This window comes from Onychomys torridus, chromosome 1, assembly GCF_903995425.1.
Source record: "Onychomys torridus chromosome 1, mOncTor1.1, whole genome shotgun sequence".
Taxonomy (NCBI): Eukaryota; Metazoa; Chordata; class Mammalia; order Rodentia; family Cricetidae; genus Onychomys; species Onychomys torridus.
This window is the reverse complement of record NC_050443.1, coordinates 81,287,382-81,305,089: the sequence shown is the minus strand read 5'-3', so window position 1 is coordinate 81,305,089 and position 17,708 is coordinate 81,287,382. Positions and strand designations below refer to the sequence as shown.

The following is a 17,708-nucleotide window of genomic DNA, read 5'->3' as shown; positions in this document are numbered from 1 at the left end:
TCTCCAGCCTATTCTTATATCTTAAATCAACCCATTTCTATTAATGTGTAAGTTGCCATGTGGCTCATGACTTACCAGTCAGTATCTTTTTTTTTTTTGAGCTGAGGATCGAACCCATGGCCTTGGGCTTGCTAGGCAAGCGCTCTACCACTGAGCTAAATCCCCAACTCTCCAGTCAGTATCTTAATATCTTCTCATGGCAGCGGCTAGCAGTGTCTGTCTGCCTCAGCCTTCCACTTCCCGGAATTTCTTCTCTGCTTATCTTCCTGCCTGGCTACTGGCCAATCAGCATTTTTATTTATTTATTTATTTGTTTGTTTGTTTGTTTGTTTATTTAATTTTGGTTTTTCAAGACAGGGTTTCTCTGTAGCTTTGGAGGCTGTCCTGGAACTCGCTTTGTAGACCAGGCTGGCCTCGAACTCACAGAGATCCACCTGCCTCTGCCTCCCGAGTGCTGGGATTACAGGCGTGCACCACTGCCACCACCACCACCTGGTTCAGCATTTTATTTATACAGAGTGATATCCACAGCACCTGTGATGCATTTTCTTTTTTTTTTTTTTTTAATTCATTATTATTATTTTATTGATGTTTTGCCTATATGTATCTCTGTGTGAGGGTGTTGGATCCTCTGGAACTGGAGTTACAGACAGTTGTGGGCTGTCATGTGGGTGCTGGGTATTGAACCCTGGTCCTCTGGAAGAGCAGCCAGTGCTCTTAACCTCTCAGCCATCTCTCCAACCCCTGTGTGATGCATTTTCTTGATGATTAATGTGGGAGGACCTGCTTAGTGTGGGTGGTGCTACCTCTGGCTGGTAGTCCTGAGTGAGCAAGCCATGGGGAGTAAGTTAGTAAGGAGCACCTCTCCATGACCTCTGCATCAGTTCCTGCCTGCCTCTAGGCTTCTGCCCTAACTTCCCTGGATGAGGGGCTAGAAGCTATAAGGTAACATACCTCCTCAGGTTGCTGTTGGTCATGGTGTTGTTGTTTTTTGTTCTTGTTACTTGTTTGTTTTAGATTTATTTATTTATTATGTATACAGTGTTCTGTTTGCATGTATCCCTACAGGCCAGAAGAGGGAGCCAGATCTTATTACAGATGGTTGTGAGCCACCATATGGGTGCTGGGAATTGAACTCAGGACCTCTAGAAGAACAACTAGTGTTCTTATCCTCTGAGCCATCTCTCCAGCCCTGGTCATAGTGTTTTACCACAGCAATAAAGTCCTCACTAAGTCAGCATCCTTACCTTGTGTTGGGGTTACAGATGCATGCTGCCTTACCCTGTAGCACGAATCTTAAAAGGTCTTACTGATAAAAACAAACCCAGACCCAGGTATCGGGGTGAATACTGAAAGATCAGAGAGACAGAACAGGCCACAGCTAACCTCACCTCATCAATTCCTCAGATGATCTTGTTTCCTTAAACTGAAAACCTCTGTGTCCTCATCTGAATGGATCTCAGCCGAATTGCTGTTCAAAAGCCTAAAAGCTTAACCAAGCTCTAGTTCCTGTTCCTCACACCTTATATACCTTTCTGCTTTCTGCCATCACTTCCTGGGATTAAAGGCGTGTGTCCCCATGCCTGGCTGTCTCCAGTGTGGCTTTGAACTCACAGAGATCTAGACAGATCTCTGCCTCTGGAATGCTAGGATTAAAGGTGTGTGTGCCATCATTTTCTGGCCTCTATATCTAGTGGCTGTTCTGTTCTCTGACCCCAGATAAGTGTATTAGGGTGCACAATATTTGGAGGAACACAATATCACCACTTTACCTAGCTTCTCTGTAGGTGCTAGAGATCTGAATTTAGGTCTTTAAACTTGCACAAAAATCACTTTTCTGAGCCATTCCCAGCTATATTTTTAAATTAAATTTTTTTTTGGAGGAATGAAGCTTGACTCCTGCTGCACAGTATATACAAAAATTAACTCATAAGTCTATGGGATGGCTCAGTGGGTAAAGCACTGACTGCTAAGCCTGATGACTTTAGTTTGATTTCCAGAATCCACGTGTTGAAAAGAGAGAACCAACTGTCATAAATTGTTCTCTGTGCTGTGACATTTATACCCTCCAAAATAAATAAATGTACTTGTGTGTGTGTGGGGTGTAGGGGGTGGCACCGAAGTTAGAGGATAACATCCCTGGAAACCACATGGTGGAGGGAGCGGACCAACTCCTGCTGGTTGTCCTCACTTTCACTACTGTGCTGTGGCATGTGCTCCATTTATAGTAAAAATACAGAAATTAAAAAAAAAAAAAAAAAAGATTACAAATGTGGTGGTGCACGACTTTAATCCCAGCACTTGGGGGGCAGAACCAGGGGGATCTCTGAGTTCGAGCCAGCCTGGTCTACAGAGTGAGATCCAGGACAGGCACCAAAACTACACAGAGAAACACTGTCTCGAAAAACCAAAAAGAAAAAAGAAAAAGAAAAAAAAAAAGAAAGAAAGAAAAAGATTACAAATGTTGGGAAGGATGTGGAGAAATCAGAGCAGTAGCTCATGAGACTAAAATGTAGTTGCTATGAAAAACAGTTTGGCAGTTCTCAGAAAATAGAGTTGTCTTGTGGCCCAGCAGTTACACTCCTAGCCATGTTCTCAAGAGAGATGAAAACATCCATTTATACAACATTAGTGACAAATGTTCATATAGCAACATTATTTGTAATAGCTCAGAAGTCAATGACCCCAATGCTGCCAGCAAGTGAATGGAGAAATATGGTATGTCCATACGCTGGAATGTTACTGATAATTAAAAGAAGGGAACTACTATACATAGTACAAATCAAATGAACCTTGAAAACAGTTACGCTATGTGAAAGAAGCCAACCACAAAAGACCATATTACAGGATTATATGAACTGCCTATATTAAGCAAATCTAGATAGTGGTAGAAAGTAAGTAAATAGTTGCCATAGTCTGGGAGAAGAATGGAAAGTGACTGAAGTTGTATGACTTCTTTTTTGGGTGATTGTGGCCCAATTCTATGAATATACTAAAAATTAATGACTACTCTGTGTGTGTGTGTGTGTGTGTGTGTATTTTTAAGATTTATTTATTATGTATACAGTGCTCTGTTTGCATATGTCCCTACGAGCCAGAAGAGGGCACCAGATCTCATTATAGATGGTTGTGAGCCACCATGTGGTTGCTGGGAATTGAACTCAGGACCTCCGGAAGAGCAGTCAGTGCTCTTAACCACTGAGCCATCTCTCCAGTCTGACTACTGTACTTTTAAAATGGGCTATTTTCTTACTATTTGAATTAGACCTTAGTAGTAAAGTTGTTATTTTTTAATGAAAAGAGCCAAGTGTAGAGATGCAGATTGTGAATATGAGTGCTGAATATAGTAGCAATACTTTTTAAACTTTAGTGTGCATATAAAGTATTTCAGTATCTTATTAGATTGCAGATTCTGATATAGAGGGTTTTGTGTGGATTCTGAAATTTTCTGTTTCCTAATAAGCTTTTAGGATATGGGTATTATTGTATTTAGATTTACATAGTAAAAAAGTATGGAGGATGCTCTAAAGAGCTTTCCAAAACCCAGGAGGATTTGTTCAGTGTTTTGTGGAGAGAATTTAATTTGGTGGAAGAGAGGGCCTTAGGAGACAAAGCTTATGTAAAGACAAAGATCACAGGATGTATGCTGTTTGTGGAGGACAGCAGGTCTGCTGGTGGACACATGGGGTGGATACTTAAATCTTTTGCACCTTAGAAACATAGCGCCCAACTTTGATCATTTTCTGTCTTTGCAAAATTTTCTCTTTCTCCCTGTCTGGCATTTTTGTTTAACTTCTTTTAAATCTGGATGTAGGTAGGTTGGCATGACTTGTGAGATCCTAGGAGCAGGGGGTTGGCTAGCAGTAAAACATTGTATGCATGTTTTTTGATTGCATGTTTTGGGTGTTGGTTATGGGACCACCAGTTATTTTCCTTGCCCTGGAGCCTGCCTAATTGTCCACTTGAGCTTCAGACAAAGTACCTTCAGACTGGGTTAGTGCTTGGCCCCAGATGAACAAACTCCTTCCTTTAATGAGGTACCAAATAAAGATGTCTTTCTAGATGGTCCAGGTTAATTCTAGCTATAGTTTACAGCTTTCCTTGTTTTTCCACTTGAACCAGAAGACTCATTTGAATGTTATTTAAGTAACCTTTGGTTCTGGACACAAATATTAAAGCCAGATCATATGTTATTCTTAACATTCATACTACTTTGTGAAGTGCTAATGATCCTTTAAGTCCCAAATCTATTCTCAGCCTTAGGGCTTGCCCTTCTGATCTCTTCTCCCTGGGGTTCTGGAAGCATTACTGTCCCATGCTTCACCAGCCTCCTCAGTAGTTTATACATGTGCCCACTCTACTAGAGGAAGGACAGTCACTGTCAGTGTACTTCCTCATAGCCACGACGGAGTCCAAGCTCTTCTTCTATTTTCAGACGGCAGAAGTAAGACTTAGATAATGATACACATGGTTCACTCTCAGAAACACTGCCATACCTGGTCCAGTCCTCTTGTGTGTTCACAGTTTGCCCTTCATTACATCTCATTTCTTTCTTGAGTATGTACATGTTTTGTTTTCTTTCATAAAGTTTTGTAATACGATTTTTCTAGATGCTTTTTGGTATCAAATTAATATTTTTTTCCCCAGATACTTTTTAGGCATTTTCAAGTGTTTGTATATTCTCTTGTTTCAGCATTCCAGGTAGTGTGCTTTTTTGTTAGCATACTTAGATCATAGGAGAGGATTTTTCTTAAATATTCAGACTACTCAGTTCTTTGTGGTTTTTCTTAGAAGACACAAAAGCAGTGTAAAATATGTATTGGTTCTGAGGCATCTTCCTGGTATCTGGGAGAGGTGCAAGGTAGAGTAGGCCAGGTCAGAACTGGGATAAGGCATTCAAAATGTTAGGTCACAAACTTCAGGAAGCACAAGGCTATCCAAGTGCAGGATCAGTACCTGAGACTGAGTACCTTCTCAAATTTTGAACCCTAGATTCCTTGCTTGCACTGGCCTGGTCTTGGCCTTAAGCAATTAGATCATTTGGAAATCATGTCTAAGATAGCATGATACTGTAAATGAATGTTCTAGAAGAGTGTTTTTCAAGTTTCACATTTATAACAATCACCTGGAGTTCTTGTTAAGAGATTTTGGGGCAGGAGAGATGCTCAGTGGTTAAGAGCACTGGCTGCTCCTCCAGAGGATCCAGGTTCAATTCCTGGCACCCATAGGGCAGCTCACAACTACTGTAATTCAGCTCCACTTGATTTGACACCCTCACACTGACATACATGCAGGCAAAACACCAATGCACATATAAGAAAAAAAAAAAAGTCAGATTCTGATTTAGTGGGTCTGGGGTAGTTCCTGAGTTGTGCTTTTCTTTCCCTCCCTCCTTGGCTGGGGATTGAACCCCCAACCTGTGACTGCTGAGCAAGAACTCTAACAAACACTCAGGTGATTCGTTTGTTCCATGCTAGAGAAATTCACTAAGGTGAAATTGGAGCTGACTTCTCAAAGAGTAACTTGGATTTGGATAGGAAAAGAAAGAAAAGGGCATTACAGGGAGAAGGACTCACCTGGAAAGGCCCCAGGGACAGCAATGAGGTCCATGGATTTGGGGATTATAATTAGATGAGCTTGGCCTGGAGTAGGTCTGAGTTGGTAAAGACTTTTCAATAAGTAGCATGAAACTTGGACATTAGTTATTCCTTTAGAAATGAGATCCTTACTTGTCTGTTCCTGAACCTCTCAACTGAGCTTTTCTGGATTTTTCCATATATTTGTTCCCTCTTGGAGTATCTGACCTCTGTTCTTGGCAAGGTGAAGGCCTGAGTCAGGACACCTGAATAAATTCTGTGAGGCAGCATGCAGAGCAGAAGAAGGAAGGAAAGTGGTTGGTTTCATTACCCGAAATGATTCAGCAAAGCCTTAGGATTTTTTCTTTTTCTTTTTTTTTTGTTTTTTAATTTAGCTAGGATATACAAAAGCCAGAAAGCTTGGCTTACACAGTGTTGAGCACTCCCAGTACGTGCAGACAGTACTTGCTATTATGTAAAACTTGACTTAGTTGTGAAGTTCTGTGTTTTATCTCAAATGTTTTATTTTAAATGTCCCTCCTTTTCTCCTTCCCTCCCCACCTCTCTCATTCCCCCACCTTCTTACATCTTTGTGACATACCTGTGTGGATATGCATGCATGCGTGTATGTGCACATACATGTGGATGCTACAGTTGACTTTGATATTTTCTTCCATTGCTCTCCACCTTGTATATATTGGGGTAGGGTCTTTCACCTGAACCTAGAGCTGAACATTCTGCTAGTCCAGCTCTCTGACTTGCTAGAGATCCCCTGCCTCTCTCTTCCTAGCGTGGGGACTATAGGCAAATCAGATGGCATTTTCTGTGGGTGCTGAGGATTGGAACTGTTGTCTTCATGCTGTATAGGAAGGGCTTTATCTACTAAGGCATTTATTTCCCCAGACCCCTAAAGTGCTTTTCTGAGGTTATTGGATTGGTGAGAAACCAGGCCTTGAGCAGTACTAACAGAATATTTTTAGTAATGTTTAGTTAATTTTTTGAGAATTTCATTTAATGTATTTGGAGCTTGTTCATCCCCTTCCACTTCTCTACCTGTCCAGCGTCAAGTTTGTGTTTTTTTTTTTCTCTCTCTCTCCCTTTTTTTTTTTTTTGGTTTTTCGAGACAGGGTTTCTCTGTGTAGCTTTGCGCCTTTCCTGCAACTCGCTTTGGAGACCAGGCTGGCCTCGAACTCACAGAGATCTGCCTGCCTCTGCCTCCCGAGTGCTGGGATTAAAGGCGTGCACCACCACCGCCTGGCTGTTTTCTCTCTTTTTAAAAAGTTCATTGAGTTCAGTTTGTGTTGACTTGTGTGTGAAGCATATACCCGGCTGTGGTCAGTGTCACACCATTGAAGAGAACTGACCCCCACTCCCAGCAGCAGTCAATTGCCAATAGTTTGTCAGCTACACGTGGGGCTTGGTGCCTACTTCCCATCCTCCATGTTGGGAATAAAGGAGTTTTTTAAAATTTATTCATTTGAATGTTTCTAAGCCCTTATTTCCTTTGCTGTCAGGGAACACCTCCAGCCCAATTTGGCATAAAACTGTGTTGATTGACCCAAGTACTAGAGTTTCGGTGTGATTCTGTACGGCTCTAAAGAAGCAGAAGGTGCACTCTGAGTGCCAAGGATATAGTAATATTATGGAGTAGAGGTTTTTGACAGGGGCAACTTTTGTTGCCCAGAATAAATTTGACAATATATAGATGTTCTTTCTGGATGCTACTGATTATATACAGGACACATCCCCCCCCCCATATAAAAACCATCCCCAAATATCAGTAGTGCCAAATTTGAGAGACCGTAGGTAGAACCAGCTTTGAGTTTAGAAGGTCATGCACTTCTAAGGTCAGTAGCAGGGCAGGAGCCAAATATCACTTTGCTCTGGTCTAGTGTTCTGCCTGCTCCTGTTTGGCCATTCCTGTGATGCTGTCTGGTTATATTTTATCTAGCTTCATATCTTACTAATTCTGACTCATATTTATCCTAGTCATACTTAATTGTTTGTATACTGTAAACTTCCCTGCCTTCCTATCCATGTAATTTCCTTTGCCAGAACATTCCTCTCATTTCTGGATAATATTTCACAATTATTCCAAGAAACTTTCCCTGGTTTATAACAACCCAGACTGGGTCAAATCCCACTTTTTCATTCTTCCATAGCTTATTCTTATACTTATCAGACTTACAGCATCAGATAATAAATATGTCCATTATCCTATGAGCATCTTGGGAGTTAGGACTCCCAGTCTTGCATTACATAGCTCAGCCATGCAATATTCATTCAGTCATAAAACCTGAGCCATATTAGCAGCTGAAAAAGGGAGAAATCAATGTCAAGTAGTGGCGGGAAAGGCTTCGTAGAAATTGTAAGGTGTGTAGTCTCCTCCTTTAATTCCTTGAAAATATTGATGAGTCTATGAGCCCCTTATTTTGGGTGGGGACAGTTCTAAGTCAATGACATATTTTTCTGGTGGTGTCTTTCTGTAGGTTGATATGTCAGACCTCTCTCCAGAGGAGCAATGGAGGTAAGTGTGCCAGTTCGGGTCCCACAGGCTAACCCAGTAATTATGTAACTACTCATTTTCTTCTCTGTCTGTGGGATGCAGTGTCTTATAACCAGTTGGACAGGTCTTTTGGAAACCTTTCCAAGTATCTGGGTCACTTCTGAACAGTTCATTTGTTCCTAGAGTAAGTAGGTACTTGTACTAAGCATCCTCCTGTGGTGAAGCCAGTTTTGCCATTTGCTAGCTATAAGATGTGGGATAAGTTATGTAACTTCTTACTGCCTCTTTTACCACCACCCCCTTTTTTCTTATATTGAGGATTGAATCTAGGCCTCATACATGTTAAACAAGTAGCATGCCACTGGGCTGTAATTCCAGCTCTCTTTTTACTTTTTATTTTGAAACAGAGTCTGATCAAGTTGCTCAAGCTAACCTTGAATTTACTGTGTAGCCCTGACTGGCCTAGAATTTACCATTCTTCTGCCCCAGCCTCTGAAGTAGCTGGGATATAGGCCAGTCATACCAGGCCTGACAGTTCACTCCATTTGTTTGTTTGTTTTTTGGTTTTTTGAGACAGTTTCTCTGTGTGACTTTGGAGCCTGTCTTAGAACTCACTTTGTAGACCTTGAACTCACAGAGATCCACCTGTCTCTGCCTCCCGAGTGCTGGGATTAAAGTTCCATGCCACCACTGGAAATTTTGGAGCTTTTTTAACTGGATCATATGTAAGAGAAAGAAATCAGGATTAATGTTGTTCACATCATTTTATGTGAACAATGATTTAAAAGATTATGACCAGGCTGGGCATGGTGGTGCACACCTTTAATTCTAGGACTGTAGAGGCAAAGGCAGTTCGGTCTCTCTGAGTTCAAGGCCAGCCTGGCCTACATAGTGAGTTGTGGTCTCAAAAAAATGAAAGAAAGAAAGATAGGTTAGGACTGTTAACCTGAAAGGTTACAGAAAAATGGTGATAGAAACAGGAAAGGTTTTTCTGTTGCTTTAATGCAATCCTAAATATTAAAGGTTCGGCATTGGGAATGAGGTGTGGTTGTGTCCTTTGTTTTCACAAGTTTAGGATTAGGTACAATGGATTAAAGCTGTAAGTAGGTATATTTTTGTTTCATTGTAAGATATGTATATATGTTTTTAGATAAGGTCTCAACTTCATAGAGGTGCATCTGCCTCTGCTTCCAGAGTGTTGCAATTAAAAATGTGTACTCAATTATCTTTCTTATACAGCCCAGACCAGAAAATGCCAGCTTTAGATTAATGTTTCAGATATATTGTCCAGTGGTCTGATTATTGAACTTCCTTGAGCCCTTGAAGAGGCTGTTGTTTACTTGATACTGATGATGAAGACATGTTTGGATTAGTACAGACTTGAAGCCGTTCAGATTTTTTTAGCCTTTAGTTAGCCCTAAACTTGCTCACTGGCCCTAGCAAAGAAGTATGATGAATAAAGCAAGATTCTAGAATTAGCACACTTACAATGTCACACCCTTTCATGGTGTGATAAATGCTAAGAGTGTAAGGCTTTATGACTGTAAACTCTTCTTTTTCCATCTAGTGACAGGTTGAAATAGGGTTAAATGGGCAGTGACACAAGCTTCTCCTGGCATTTCCTTCTTGATTCAAGGAAGGTTTCTTATGTTTCTGCCACAAAGGGCAAGCAGCACATCATTCATCTTTAATCCTAATAGCTGTGCTTTGTAAATAGAACCCGAGAGCCTCTATTCTAACCCATGTCCATCTTCTCAGACATGGGTCTTAGCTCCTAGTTTTCATGGTACCCTTCAATTGAAAAACCCAGGGCTAGGGCTGGAGAGATGGCTCAGAGGTTAAGAGCACTGACTGCTCTCCCAGAGATCCTGAGTTCAATTCCCAGCAACTACATGGTGGCTCACAACCATCTGAAATGAGATCTGGCGCCCTCTTCTGGCATATGGGCAAAAAAATGCTGTATACATAATAAATCTTAAAAAAAAAAAAAAAGAAAGAAAGAAAAACCCAGGGCTGCTGGGCGTGGTGATGCACACTTTTAATTCCAGCACTCAGGAGGCAGAGGCAGGCAGATACTTGAGTTTGAGGCCAACTTAGTCTACATAGTAGCCAGGGCTTTGTAGAAATACCCTGCCTCAAAAACAAACAAGCAAACAAACAGATAAACATTTAAATAAATAAACAAGCAGGCAAACAAATAAAGAATTGAAAAACCCAGGGCCATGTTGTGAGCTATAGGCTAAAGGGATACCCTAGGAAACACTGTGTTTACCACTACACAATCCTTTCCTTGACTTACCCTGTCTTTTTGGCTTTCAGGGTCGAGCATGCACGTATGCATGCCAAACATCGTGGCCACGAAGCCATGCATGCCGAAATGGTCCTTATCCTCATTGCTACCTTGGTGGTGGCCCAGCTGCTCCTGGTACAGTGGAAACAGAGGCACCCTCGTTCTTACAACGTAAGCCACTTCTCATTTTTTAAAAATGTTCTTTGAGACAGGATCTCATGTAACCCAGGAAGGCCTTGAACTGATTAAGTAGTGAGAATGATTTTGAACTCCTGATATTTCTGTCTTTAACTTCCAAATACTAGGATTACAGATGTGTACCACCACACCTGGCACTTCTCACTTTTAGTCATCCAGAGATCCTTTGTAAGTGTACTAGGGTCCAGTTTGACCCAGGGCACATGTAGGCAGATTAAAAACAGTAGCAATGAATTTTCCATATGGAATGATAAGTAGTTTGTAGGATATACATGTATGTTTGTCTAAAGAGCAAGTGATTTGGTATATGAAAACAAGGATAAAACATGAGACTCCTTTTTTGTTTGTTTGTGTTGAGACAGAGTCTCACTATTTGCTTTGGCTGTTCTGGAACCCACTATGTAGACCAGGCTGGCCTCGAATTCACAGAGGTCTGCCTACCTCTGTCTTCCAAGTGCTGAGATTAAAGACCAGCACCACCACTCTCAGCCCAACATGAGACTACCTTATGGTCAGAAAAAGTAGATATTTCCTTTTAAACATTGTGAGACAATTCATGACGTAAATATCAGAAATCATTCATTCAGAAGGGAGAAGATTACTTGATTGGGAAAGCCAACACTAGTCTTAGGAGAAGGGGCTAGATTTCATTAATCTGTATACCAAAAGCCAAAATCAAGCAAATAAACAAAAAGACAATGGAAGAAGTAATGAAAAAAATATATAATACATACAGAAAACAAATAGCTAAATGGGATAAGTTCCTTCTTATTAGTAATGACACTTAATTCTAGATAGGTTAAATTCTTCCAGTAAAATGTGGAGATTGGTAGAATGGAGTAAAAAAAAAAAAATCCCTTAATTCATCAGCATGCTAGGTGTATAAGTCTCACCTTAGATATCAGGACACACACACCCAAAATGAAAGTGAAAGGATAGGAAGAAATATTCCATGATAATGATAGCCAAAAGAATGGTGGAAGGCATAAATTCAAGACCACCCTCTTCTAAATACGTCAAGGGCAGCCAGGACAAAGAAAGCGGGTCCTTTCACAGAGGACCAGAATTTGGTTTCAAACATCTACATTGTGTGATTTACAACTGCCTGCAACTCCAGCTCCACAGAATTTGATACCTTCCCTTTGGCTTCTGCAGGTACCCAAACGTGTGCACATCCCATTCCTCCAACCTCACATATATGTAATTAAATTTTGTTTTGTTTATTTTTTGAGACAGGGTTTCTCTGTGTTACCCAAGTTGTCTTGGAACTCACTCTGTAGACCATGTTGGCCTCAAACTCAAGAGATCTACCTGCCTCTGCCTTCTGAGTTGTTGGGATTAAAGGTGTGTGCTACAACCTCCTGGCTAAAAACAAAATGTTTTTAAAATGAAAGGAAGGTGGGGGCCTAGAGAGGTGGCTCAGAAGGTTAAGAGCACCAGCTGCTCTTCCAGAAGTCCTGAGTTCAATTCCCAACAATCACATGGTAGCTCACAGCCACCTATAATGCAATCTGATGCCCTCCATACATGCAGTTAGAACACTGTATATATCATAAACAAATCTTTGTTTGTTTTGTTTGTTGTTTTTTCAAGACAAGATTTCTCTGTGTAGCATCGGAGCCTGTCTTGGAACTCACTCTGTAGCTCAGGCTGGCCTTGAACTCACAGAGAGATCCATCTGCCTCTGCCTCCCAAGTGCTGGGAATAAAGGCATGCGCCACCGCCACTACCCGACATAAATAAATCTGGGCTGGAGAGGTGGCTTGGAGGTTAAGATCACTGACTGCTCTTCCAGAGGTCCTGAGTTCAATTCCCAGCAACCACATGGTGGCTCATAACCATCTGTAATGAGATCTGGTGTCCTCTTTTGGCCTGCAGGCAGAACATGCAGGCAGAACACTGTAAACATAATAAATAAATAAATCTTTAAAAAAAAATAAAATAAAATAAAAATAAAAAAAAGAAAGAAGCCGGGTGGTGGTGGCGCACACCTGTAATCCCAGCATTCGGGAGGCAGAGGCAGGTGGATCTCTGTGAGTTCGAGGCCAGCCTGGTCTACAGAGCTAGTACAGGACAGGCTCCAAAGCTACAGAGAAACCCTGTGTCGAAAAACCAAAAAAAAGAAAGAAAGAACAAAGCAAAGAAGGTGGGATGGCTATACTAATATCAAATAACAGGCTTAAGTAGAGATTATATATGATAACATGTTTATGTGATTATTGTATATGTTAGTGAAAGTACAATATAGCAAGAAGATAGAATTATAAATGTGTACATGACAAAAGAGCCCAAAATATGGAAACAAAAATTGATAGGACTGAAGGGAGAAATAGGCAGATCTATAGTAATTGGAGAAATCAGTATTCCCCTTCCAATTATTGACAGAAAAGTGACACAGAAGATCACATAGCGTGTAGTGAACGTGAAGAATATAGACCAGTCAGACTGGTCTAGGCTGGCTATGAATTTGAGACATTCCTGCCTTAGTCTCCCCAGTGTGGGGATTACAAGTAGACACCACTGTACTTTACGACATTCACCAAGTTCTTAATGTTCTTAAAGTACTTTACATGTATAAACTCAGTGAAACCTCAGAATAATTTAGCGAGTAGTGCTTTCTTCAGTCAGAGATGAGTAACTGAAATAGAAAATTGGAATAATTTGCTCAAGTGATAAAACCATTAGTTTTACTTTATGACTTTCAGTCATAATCACTAAGTGCTTTTTTTTCTGCAGTATATGTTTGGACTTATAATATTGCCAAAGATGGTTAGGGGTCTGTAACCTACTAATGTGCTATCTCATTTACTTAATTAATTTGTTCATTTTGGTTTTTTGAGACAGGATTTCTCTATGTAGCCCTTGCTGACCTAGAACTCACTCTGTGGGCCAGGCTGATGGATCTACCTGCTTCTGCCTCCTGGGTGCAGGGATTAAAGGTGTGTGCCCTCACCACCCAGCTGTGCCATCTCACTTTATCTCTGTAACAGTAATATTAGATAAAAACATAGAAAGTTGGGCTGGAGAGATGGCTCAGAGGTTAAGACTGCTCTTCCAGAGGTCCTGAGTTCAATTCCCAGCAACCACATGGTGGCTCACAACCATCTGTAATGAGATCTGGTGCCCTCTTCTGGTCTGCAGGCATACATGCAGGCAGAACACTGTACACATAATAAATAAATAAATCTAAAAAAAAAAAAAAAACATAGAAAGTTGAGGTCTGCAAGAATACAGCTAGGCCGGGGTAGGATTAAACCCATGTTATTTGTTTCCCATTTCCCATTTTCATCTCTGCTGTATGTGGCGTCTGGAAATGATTTTCTGTCAAGGGAACTAAGGAATAATCTGGATCATAGTGGAAAAGAAGCTGACCTTTGTCCTGGAGCTTGTTCAAGTTCCAGACCACACTGGTCTATAGCTACCTCAGGTATAGGCATATATGACTAGTAGAGATATATACCTTCAGGTCACAATGCATGAGATGGTCACATGATACCAAGAGTGTCAAAAGAGCCACCATCCCACAGCTAGCTCTCTGGTGGGGCTTCGTGTGTGGCCCTGCTCATGCTTCACTCTGTCATCCGAGATGACACACTTGTAGTTGCTGTGTGTACTCTGCAAAATAGAGATTACCACAAGGTTTCATTGAGCCCAGAAAAATAAAAAAAACAATTAAAACAAGTGTAGAGTGACAGCCATTTTCGTATTTCTATTTTTATTTGTTTTTCAATTTATGTTTACAGGTGTTTTACCTACATGTGTGTCTTTGTACCACATACACATAGTAGCATTGAAGGCCAGAAGAGGGTGTTGGATCCCCTGGGACTGATGTTACAGTTGGTTATAAGTTGCCACATACGTGCTGGGATTTGAACTTGGGTCCTCTTAAAGAACAGGAAGTAAGTGCTCATAGCTACAAAGTCATTAAGTTCAATCCTCAGCACCCTTCTCTGGTTTCCTGGAGCACTCATTATATATACACATCCATGTCTACAGACATGCACATAGTAAATAAAAAAAAAGAAATTAAAAAAAACTAGCTGGCAGTGGTGGCACACACCTTTGATCCCAGCACCTGAGAGGCAGGGACAGGTAGATTTCTGTGAGTTTGATGCCAGCCTGGTCTACAGGTCGAGTTCTAAGACAGCCAGGGCTGTTACACAGAGAAACCCTGTCTTGAAAAACCAAAATAAATAAATAAACAAAATAAAATAAATAAAAAAGACTGGGTGTGATGGTAAATGACTTTCATCCCAGCAGAGGCAGGTGGATTTCTGTGAGTTCAGAGCCAGCCTGATCTTCATAGTGAGTTCCAAGACAGTCAGGGCTATATAAAGAAACCTCAGGGCTATATAAAGAAACCTGTCTTAAAAGCAAACCACAGCAAAATAATAAAAAGTAACATTTTGCCAGGCAGTGGTGGCACATGTCTTTAATCCCAGCACTGGGGGGGGGGGGGGGGGCAGAGGCAGGCGGATCCAAGAAAGGCACACAGCTACACAGAGAAACCCTGTCTTGAAAAAAAAAACAAAACAAACAAACAAACAAGAAAGTAGCATTTTAAAAAGAAAAAAAATATAATCGTTTTGAGTTAAGGTTTTTCTGTGTAGCCCTGGCTGTCCTGGACTCATTCTGTAGGCCAGGCTGTCCTCTAACTCAGCATCCTGTCTGCCTCTGCCTCCCAGTGCTAGGATTAAAGGTGTGCACCGTTATGCCTGGCTTTGATGTTGTGTTTTTAAAACTTTGTTTATTGAGACAGAGTCTTATTGTGTAGCTCTGGCTGGCCTGGAATTCACTCTGTAGATCACCTCTGCCACCCAAGTGCTGAGATTAAAGGGCTGCACTCCCATGCCTGGCCCCAATCTTTTGATGTATACAACAAATATTTGGATTGGAACTGAAGTGTCAGCTTAATAAACCTGAGCTCGATTCCTGCAATCCATTCTTGAAGGAGAGAACTGACTCCTGACCGAAAGTTGTCCTTAATTTAAATTCTAAGCACAGCTAGTAATACATTATTTTAATTCTTTTGACTACAACTTTATTTTGTTTACAGAAGGATCTTTAAGTATAGATTGTATAAAGGAAAGATTTAGTGTAATTTACATTTATTTTAAAACTTCTCTGTTGTGGTGGCCCACATCTTTAATCCCAGCACTTAAGAGGCAGAGGCAGGTGGATCTCTGTGAGTCTGAGGACAGCCTGGTCTACAGAGTGAGTTGTAGGACAGCCAGGGCTACACAGAGAAACCCTGTCTCAATAAAACCAAAAACCAAAAATAAAAACTTGCTGTACACAAATTTAATTCTGATTAGTATGAACAGTACTTTCATAGATCTACTGCATATAAAAACTTTTCATCAAATTATTAACAATGAATAAAGTAGCCTGACTGCATTTAAACAAAACTGGCCATCAAAGCCATTTACACTTAGTGCTGGTAAGAGCCAAGAACCCTCAATAAATACAGAACACATCATCGGCCTGCAACTTCATCTTTGAAAAGGCTGTATATATTGATAGAATATTGGTCTATATGCTACATGCCAATGCATTCTACAACTCTACAGTTAGATGTTTTATCTTTTTTTTATTAAATGCAATCTGTACATAGTCATAATTGCATCCAGGAAGAATTCCTTCATGGTGGGGGAGAAAGAAAACTCATTTTTTTTTTTTTAACAGGGTTAGATAAAATTAGCTCATGCTTTAGTGCTGTGCAAATATTTATAGCCTATCAATCTTTAAACTCACAGTAAAAGAGTGGTGCTACTAATCATCTATGCCTTAAAAATCAGCTTGTGATTTTAATGCAATTAATGGCAAGTATTGATTCTAAATGCAAGGTACATAAAGTAACAAAATTAGTATCTGGAGATTTTTTTTAAAACAGCTTAGTAATGAGGTCAGAGGTTGTTCACTGGTGTGCATATATACAAACATGTACTCACATATACATAAAAAAAAGCAAGAATGATAAAACTCAAGATTTAGGATATTGGTGACTTGTATGAGAGGGAGATGGGAGAATAAGATAGAAGAACATATTGTTAAATATAAGTAATTTTAGTTGTTTCATTGTGTGTTGACTAGTGGGTTTATTGGTTGAGTGCTGACTGAAAAGGATAACAAACAGAGATACTTGGCAAGTATAAGCAGAAGCATGTATATTAAATATATTGTAGTGTTTTGAGGATAAAGCATGGGCATGAAAGAAAATTGAAATGACTCCCTGGAGAATGCTGTGTTAAGGAAACATACTGGGGTTATTGTTGAGTAGCAAAAGCATGTAGTGTTTAAGGAAGCCATGGGAGGTTTAAAAAGTGTTTATGGCATGCCAGAAAATGATGGAGTTGATAGATAAGGCTTATGGTTCTCTCTAACTGAATACAGTTTTTTTCTTTACTAGTGTAGGTTGGCAGCCCAGCCCATGTTACCACCAAGTGGAAAAACACTGGTCCTGTTCTCCTTAATGAGAGTTTTCATCAGGGACTATTGGCATTTTAGGCCAGTTTATTCTTTGTGTGGTGAGGAGGACTGTTCTGTGTATGATAGTGTCAAATGAGTTAGTAGGGCTCTCCAGAGTTACAGAAGTTATAGATCTCTCTATATAAAGGGATTTATTAGAATGGCTGCCTAGGAACAGAGGCCCAAGAATCCAGTAGTTGTTTAGTCCATGAGATTTGGTGTCTCAGCTGGTCTTCAGTACACACTGGAATCCTGAAGAAGTCTGCTGTAATGCCAATAAGGCAATGGGCTTGCTAGTGAGTGAGAGCAAGCAGCTGAGGAGAGAAGTTTCCTTATTCCATATTCTTTATATAGGCTTCCAGCAGAAGATGTGGCCCAGAGTAGAGGTGGGTCTTCCCATCTCAAAAGATCTGGATTAAAGGTGTATCTTCCCAGTCAAAAACCCAGATTAGAAGTAGATTATCCCACTTCAAATGATTTAATCAAGCAAAAATCCCTCACAGTAGTACCCAGCCATTTTTGGTTTTAGTTAATTGCAGATACAGTTAACAACCAAGAATAACCATTACATCAGGTATCCCAAGCCTCTATAGTAGCACCTTTTAGTAGATACCCAAATTTGTCTCTAGGTTTTGCAGTGTGCTCCCTGGGAAGCACAGGGATTCCTGTA

The 17,708-nt window shown here is 40.5% G+C and overlaps 1 protein-coding gene across 1 annotated transcript in view; it reads left to right on the top strand.

Annotated features, from left to right (window-relative positions):
* Positions 1-17,708, top strand: part of Rnf121 (ring finger protein 121) — a 75,625-nt gene that overhangs the window by 22,704 nt on the left and 35,213 nt on the right. Inside the window, exons 2-3 of the mRNA XM_036187576.1 lie at positions 8,066-8,103; positions 10,402-10,543. Of these exons, the coding sequence (XP_036043469.1) occupies positions 8,066-8,103; positions 10,402-10,543 (180 nt within the window). The remainder of the gene's footprint in view (positions 1-8,065; positions 8,104-10,401; positions 10,544-17,708) is intronic.